This window comes from Penaeus monodon, chromosome 2, assembly GCF_015228065.2.
Source record: "Penaeus monodon isolate SGIC_2016 chromosome 2, NSTDA_Pmon_1, whole genome shotgun sequence".
In the NCBI taxonomy this organism is placed as follows: Eukaryota; Metazoa; Arthropoda; class Malacostraca; order Decapoda; family Penaeidae; genus Penaeus; species Penaeus monodon.
Window position 1 is genome coordinate 6,383,002 of NC_051387.1, and position 7,700 is coordinate 6,390,701.

At 55.5% G+C, this 7,700-nt stretch overlaps 1 protein-coding gene across 1 annotated transcript in view; it reads left to right on the plus strand.

Moving 5' to 3' along the window:
* Nucleotides 1-7,157, plus strand: part of LOC119580630 (nascent polypeptide-associated complex subunit alpha, muscle-specific form-like) — an 11,848-nt gene extending 4,691 nt beyond the window's left edge. The window contains exons 3-6 of the mRNA XM_037928740.1: nt 1-165; nt 1,080-1,248; nt 2,491-2,641; nt 2,796-7,157. The exon at nt 1-165 is cut by the window's left edge and continues 11 nt beyond it. Coding sequence (XP_037784668.1) covers nt 1-165; nt 1,080-1,248; nt 2,491-2,641; nt 2,796-4,742 — 2,432 coding nt within the window. The 3' untranslated portion in view covers nt 4,743-7,157. The remainder of the gene's footprint in view (nt 166-1,079; nt 1,249-2,490; nt 2,642-2,795) is intronic.
* Nucleotides 7,158-7,700: the final 543 nt, after the last annotated feature.

Below are 7,700 nucleotides of genomic sequence, written 5' to 3' on the forward strand. Positions count from 1 at the left end.
AGGACGCGTTCAAGAAGGCCGGCCTGGTCAACCTGCAGAAGCTGTACCTGAAGGAGAACGGCATCCGCAGCGTGCACAAGGACGCCTTCAGGGACCTCAGGATCATGATCGAGCTCGACCTCAGCGCCAACGCCGTCGACAAGCTGCACCTGCACACGTTCACTGGTGAGGGGGGGGGGTGAGGGGGAGGGGGAGGAGAGTGAGAGTGAGGGGGAGGGAGGAGGGGTGGAAGATGGAGAGGGGGAGGGAAAGGGAGGGGGGGAGGAGGGGGAGAGGGAGAGGGAGGGGAGAGTGAGGGAAAGGGGGAAGGAGGAGGGGGGTGGAGAGTGAGGGGGAGATGAGGGAAAAGAGTGGTGGAGGAAGGGAGAGGGATCAAGGGAGCGTAGGAAGAGGAGAGGGAGAGGGGGGGAAGGGCGGGGTGAAGGGAGAAGGAAGGGTAAGGGATGGGTAGTGAAGGAATCAGAGGGATTAAGGGAGGGAGCAAGGGAGAGGGATTGCTAGAGGGAGGGGGGTGGAGTGATTGGTGAAAAGAAAGAGGGGTGAGGGAGAGGGAGGGAGGAGATAAGGGATAAAGAGAGAGTGAGAGGGAGGGAGAGGGCGCAGGGAGGGTAGGGATAAGAGAAGTTTGAGGGCGTGGGGAAGGAGGGGTGAAGAGAGAGAGGTCTGCATGTGTTTTGTTGCACGAGTATTTTTGATGGATAATGCAATTAAAAGCCGAAGCAATAAAATATGCAAGGCGTCCCACCCACACGCGTTGAGCCATGGTGAATGGAGGAATACTTCCACGCAGTCGTTGTATCTGTCAGTTGTGGAGCGAATATTTTGCCTTTTATAGACTAGTGGGAAAAAATGTTCGAATGTGTAGCCCTTTGTAGTGCGTTGGCTTACCTACTTTTCATTTATTTTTTGTTCTCTCCCTCGCCCTCGTCCCATTTTCTATTGCCCTGTTGCTGCTCTTCTTCCTCATTCTCTCCCTCTTTTACCTTTCGCACCCTCCCTCCCACTTTCCCCTCGTTCTCCCCAACCTCAAAATACTAATCATTCCCTTTCTCTCCCCCCCCCCCTTCTTACACCCACAGGCCTAGAGAAGCTGCGCGTGCTGGACCTGAGCGAGAACGCGCTGATGCGCCTGGACGGGGTGCAGTTCCCCCCTCTCCCCCACCTGCGCAAGCTCGACTTCCGAAATAACGACCTCGTCTACATCAACAACTACGCCTTCTCCAACCTGGCGCTGCTCACGTCGCTCAGGTGAGAGAGGGGGAGGGAGGAGGGGGAAGGGGAGGGAGGAGAGGGATGGGGAGGGAGGAGGGAGGGAGGGGGAAGGGGGAGGGGAGGAGGAGGGGGAGGCAGGGAGGGAGGAGGGGGATGGGGAGGGAGGAGGGGGAGGGGGGAAGGGAGGAGGGGAGGGAGGGGGAGGGGAGGGGAAGGGAGGGAGGGAGGAGGGGATGGGGAGGGAGGAGGGGGAAGGGGAGGGAGGAGGGGGATGGGGAGGGAGGAGGGGGAGGGGAGGGAGGAGGGGGATGGGGAGGGAGGAGAGGGATGGGGAGGGAGGAGGGGGATGGGGAGGGAGGAGAGGGATGGGGAGGGAGGAGGGGGAAGGGGAGGGAGGAGAGGGATGGGGAGGGAGGAGGGGGAAGGGGAGGGAGGAGGGGGAAGGGGAGGGAGGAGAGGGATGGGGAAGGGGAGGGAGGAGGGGGAAGGGGAGGGAGGAGAGGGATGGGTAGGGGGAGTAGGTGGGTGTAGCTGGGTACAGGTGAGAGTGAGAGTCCGGGTGAGAGTGGAGGAAGTGAGAGTGAAAGTGAGATTGATAAAGAACTAGAGAGCGAATGTAGGGAGGAGCGTAGAATAGACATAAGAAACATACGCATAGGGAAAAAAAAAAAAAAAAAAAAAAAAAAAAAAAAAAAAAAAAAAAAAAAAAAAAAAAAATATATATATATATATATATATATATTTTTTTTTTTTTTTTTTTTTTTTTTTTTTTTTTTTTTTTTTTTATTCAATGATTTTTACCTTCCTATGGAACAAGTTATTTTCGTATCTCTCCTCTGCTTCCACACAAGAGCTACAACCAGCTGTCAGGAAAAAGGACAGCGTTGAGAACTCTCTTTTGTGCCATGTTTTGGAGTTATTTAAGAATATGAGAGGGGGGGGGGGGGTGAAATCAAGTGTTCATCTGGGAAATCATGCTGAAGTACTGCTAAGAATGGCGTTGCTTGATGTTTGCTATTATGTTTAATGTTTTTCTTTTTTTTTTATTTAGGATGTCGGAGGTATGGTATTAAACAGGAGTATAGTTTTATAATATACAATGTGTTGTTTATTTATAGGTATATATTTGTTCTTTTTTTCTCTATGTGTCAGTGTTTTGTTTATTTTGAAAGTGTCATTTTGTTCGTATTTTCCCTTTTGCATGATAATGGCACACTTGTTTCCGATGCAAGCAAAGCCACTCCTTCCCTTTGTCCTTATTTCCTGAATCCCCGCCAGGCTCTCGGGGAACAAGCTGAAGCTCGTGCAGCCGGAGCTCTTCGTCAACAACACGAACCTGGTGGAGCTGGAGCTGCACGACAACCCGTGGGAGTGCGACTGCCGCCTCAAGAACCTGGTGCGCTGGACCAAGAAGAGGTCGCTCCTGCAGGTGAGGGGGGAGACTGTAGGAGGGGGGGGGGGGGCATGCATGTAAACGTGTGGATTTGTTTAGGTTTTGTTAAAGGTGACTTTCGTGTGGCATTTACTTTCCTGGCATGTGCCTCTGCCTCCCGAGCATTCGTCTGACGCCCACTGTTTTGCAGGAGCACGTGACGTGCCACTCGCCGGAGCGCGTGTCGGGGCGCCGATGGGAGAACGTGAGCGACGAGGAGCTGGCGTGCCGCCCGGAGCTCATCGTGATACAGACGGAGGTTCCCGCCGCGCCGGGCCAGAACGCGTCGCTGACGTGTCGCGCGACGGGCGAGCCGCTGCCGCAGCTCAAGTGGGTGCTGCACGGCCGCGTGCTCACCAACATGTCGGTGATCCCGTTCTCGCAGCCCGAGCAGCGCTACGTGGTGCGCGAGGTGGTGGAGGCGGCCACGCGCTGGTCGGAGCTCACCGTCACGCACGTGCAGGACCACGACCTCACCTACTACACCTGCGTGGCCGACAACCTGGCGGGCCTCGTGGAGCACAACGTGTCGCTGGTGGCCGCCGCGCCGTCGCACACGGGCGCCGTGGCGCCCAAGGCCACGCTCGACCTCTACGCCATCATCGGCATCGCCACGGGCGGCGTCTTGCTGCTGCTGCTGCTCATCGTGGCGCTGTGCTGCTGCCTGCGGCGCCGCAAGAGCCGCGAGATGAAGGCGCGCCCCAAGGTGAACGGCACCGCGGGCGGCCACGTGGAGCACAAGAACGTGATGATCGTGAACCCGGTGGAGAAGCCGCCGCGCCAGTACGAGCAGGTGCCGCAGACGGACATCGAGATGGCGGCGCTTGCGGCGGACGCGGGCGCGCACCGCAGCTACGACGAGGTGGACTACCCCGAGGCTGGCCCTGCGGCGCACCGCACGCCCCTGGCCACGCTGGAGGAGGAGGACGACGACCTCCCGTCGCAGGACACGACGCTGCCGCTGGACGCGCCCTGCGCCGCGCCGGCGCACAGCGTCGTCGACTACCTGGGCCACTACCCCGACCTGCTGGACATGACGCGGCCGCGCGCCGTGTCGCCCACGCAGCTGTCCTACCACTCGCTGGTGGCGCCGCAGTTCGCCGCCGCGCCGCCGCCCGCCGCCGAGTACCGCTACAGCTACGTGCACCCCGCCGAGTACACGCCGTACCCCGTGGCCTACGTCGCGCCGCAGCCGCAGCCGCGCCCTGGCTACGTGACGCTGCCGCGGCGCCACCGCTCGCCGTCGTGGGCAGGCCAGTCGTCGCTGGAGGCGGACGCCAGCTCGCCGCCGCCTCCGCCGCAGGAGGGCGAGCGCCGCTACGACCCCATCTACGACACGCTGGGCCCGCGCACCACCGCCGACGGCACCTCGCGCACCGACCTGACGCGCCCCGCGCTGCGCGCCGCCGAGCCCTTCACGCCGCGCACGCCGCAGTCGCCCGCCTCGCCGCCCGGGATGCCGGCCTACTACGCCCCCGCGACGGGCGGCCCGGCGCGCCCGCTCCACCACCAGCGCAACCACAGCTCCACGCTGCCGCGCTCCACGCCCAACCTGCTGGAGGGCGGGGCCGGCCTGAGCCTGCCTGCGCACCAGCAGGCGCTGCCCGAGGGCGTGCCGGCGCAGTTGGTGACCCGCGGCACCTTCCTGCCCGCCCACTCGCCCACGCCGTCCACCGCCAGCACCGCGCGGACCGCCTCGCCCGCCTACCGCGCCGCCTCGCCCGCGGTCGCCCCGTCGCCGCTGCACCTCCCGCCCGCCTCCTCCTCCCCCGCCTCCGCCGCCGCCGCCACGCCCTCCCGCTCCCCCCTCGCCTCCAGCAACGAGTCCACGCTCGACTCCTCCACGCTCTACAACAACAACAACAACAACAACAGCCACAGCGTCAACAACAACACGAAGGCGGCCAAGGACCTGGACGTGAGCTCGGCGTCGACGGGCTCGGCGGCGTCGGCCAAGAAGGTGCCGCCCAAGCCGCCGCCCAAGCCCAGCGCCAAGCGGCTGTCCGTCGCGTCCGTCGCCAGCGACCCGCGCAAGGCGTCGCTGGCGGGCGAGGGCCGCGCGTTCCAGGACGAGGGGCCCGACGGCACGGAGGTGTGAGGAAGGGAGGGGGGAGGGGAGGGAGCGCCTCCGCCGGGAAGGGGGGACTCGACGCGCGGCCAAGGCGTCGTCGCGCCGCCCACCGCGCCCACTGCGCCCCGCGTCCACGGCGGTGCGCGCGCTACGAGCGATGACGACAGCGAGGCAGTGTCCAGCAGCCCTGACGACGGCCTGGAGTGGGTGTAACGGCGACGGCGCCCCAGCCGCTCCGGCCGCCACCCTCGCCCCTGCACCCGCCCCATCCCTCGCCGCCGCCGCCGCCGCGCCCCGAGCAGACGTGGCGCCGGGGCCAGCGTCGCCGGCGGTGCCAGTGCCGAGTGCGCGGAGCTCCGACGCCAGACGAGGCCGGCGCCCGGCGCCAGGACGCGCGTGAGCGACGGACGAGGTCCCTCTCCCCCACTCCTTCCCCCTCCCCCTCCCTCCCTTGCCCCCCTCCCTCCCTTGCCCCCCTCCCCTCCTTCACCCTCTCCCCGCCCCGCGGAGACAGAGCGAAGATCAAGAAGCCTTCCAGTGTGTGACGAACACTTTCTATCTTTGTTAAGGTAAACAAACAAGGTAAAGATATGTACATATACATGTAAGTGATGCACCAGATGATGGTTCCACAAGGGAAACGGCAGAAAAGGTGTTTAAAATAGAGCGCCTCTCCTCTTTCTAGAGAGACAGAGAGAGAGCGAGAGAAGGAACTGCAGCGCATGACCTGTGCATGGCACCGCTCGAACAAGGACGGGTCGTAGTGCAAGTGTGAAAACCAGGGTCGAGAGGCGCAGGTAGCAGCATCATGCAAGCAGACCAGCCAGTCAGCATGCCTGCCTGCTTGCCTGTCTGTCCGCCTGTCTGCCTGCCTGCTTGCTTGCCTGCCTGCCTGCCTGCCTGTAGGTACTACCCCTGCAGCTGCTTTTCTATGAATATTCTTTACATAGAGAATTTAAACGAAGCCACACCTTCATTTCCCCCCAAGAAGTTTGGACTGTGAAGTTGTGTGAGGATGTTTAAGATATAAAAAGCAAGAAGAAATCGTAGGATTAGATTTGAAGAATTTAAAAATGATAAAAAAAAAGAAATGAAGTTTGATTACTATGCTGAATATATATATTGTATTTTCATATCGCAAATTAGCACCAAATTTTGTATGTTCATATTTATTGACGGAATAATTAAGGGAAAACTGCTTGTGTGGAAACCTCCCCCGTTAGCCGCTCGTAGAGACGAAGTGTGTCTGTCAGTCTGGATGCCGTGTAAAGTAGAAATCATTTTGCATGTCGTCGTCGTCGTCGTCGTCGTCGTCATCGTGATCCGGTAAAGGTAGAGACGAGTCGTGGACGCCGCCACGGTTTCCCAGCGCTGCAGAATCGTGAAAGCAGATTTCTATTCTATTCTTAGTTACATGTGTGTGTTTGTGTGTACATATAATCATCCGTATCCCGGAGAGAGGAAATTTTATGACGTCAGGAGTGACAATGCAGCCAAGAGGAAGAGGAGGCGACGTGGGCGGGCGGGCGTCGCGACGTGTGTTGGACGGACGGACGGCGGCGACGCAAGAGGACACAAGTTGAAGATGTTTAGACTCCTAAAGACGACAGGGGGCTCGCCTACGTCACCGACAACGCAAGAAGAGACGTCTAGACCCCTGGCGATGCAAAGGATGTCGTTTACTTTACGGACGAAGTTAAAAAGAGAAGGGTGTGAGTTACCGGCCACGCAGAGTTAGAGACAGAGAGACAGCTGCTGGCCGTGGAAAGCGAAAGAGACGTGTCTGGGCTGCTGGCGACGCGATGGGAGACAAGTGGTCGACAAAGCAGGGTTCCTAACATACGTTTTATGCTTAAGAAGAACACTTCCCTGTGTGTATGTGTGTACGTGTGTGTGTATGTGTGACATAGAGGATTCTTGATAATGTTTTTTTTTTTTTTTAATCTTTATTCTTTTGAGGTACATTATGATAAAGAAGGGGATTCTAATTACGAAAGCTTTTGATATCAAGTCACACCGTAGTCATTAAGTTCTCTGTTTACGTTTCACTTCCTTCCTTTTAGTAGCAAGGGAGGACAAGAAAAAAAAAGTACAAAAAATTCGCCGGAGTAAGACAGGGCATAGTTTTTTTTATTATTATTGTATATAAAACCTATTATATATGGATGTCCTCATCAATATGAAAATTACGTTTCTTTTTAATTTGGAATTCGGAGTGTCGTCTTTAGTCTCCCGAGGAGCTTGTGGAAATATTATGTAAGTCTTTCGTTACAAAGTTTGCTAGAATTCGCATTTCAGTTTGTTTCTTTAAATAAAAGTAAAGAAAAGTCTACGGTTTTTGATTGGCTTTTCTCGATTTGATTGATTATTACATCTAAAATACACATCAAGAATGTTTTTGTGTTGTCTATTAAAGTATAAACTTGTAAAGGATCAATAGACTAGTTCAGAGTTGTATTATTATTATTATTATTATTATTATTATTATTATTATTATTATTATTATTATTATTATTATTATTATTATTATTATTATTATTATTATTATTATTATTATTATTATTATTATTATTATTATTATTATTATTATTATTATTATTATTATTATTGAATATTTATTAGTATTATTGTCACTGTCATTAGTTATTAAAATAATCACAATCATCAGTATTATCACAATTTTATTCTTTATTTAAAATTTTTGCCTCGACAAGAAATGGTTAATTTTGCGAGTTCTAGAAAAGAAAAGGGTATCACTTCGAAATAAAAAGCCTTTAGTTGACGAGAAAGAGTGCCAACCCTGTAAGAAATTGGAGTGGGGGGGGCGGGAGGGGGAGGGGAGGTAAGCCACATGTATTAAAGACACGTTAGTAAGATAAACAGATGAGGAGAAAGAGAGAGAGAGGGAAGAAGGTGAAAGAAAGATAGCCTTGATTAACCACCTTCGCTCCGTCTCTTCTCCATTCTCATCATTCCTTTCTCTCT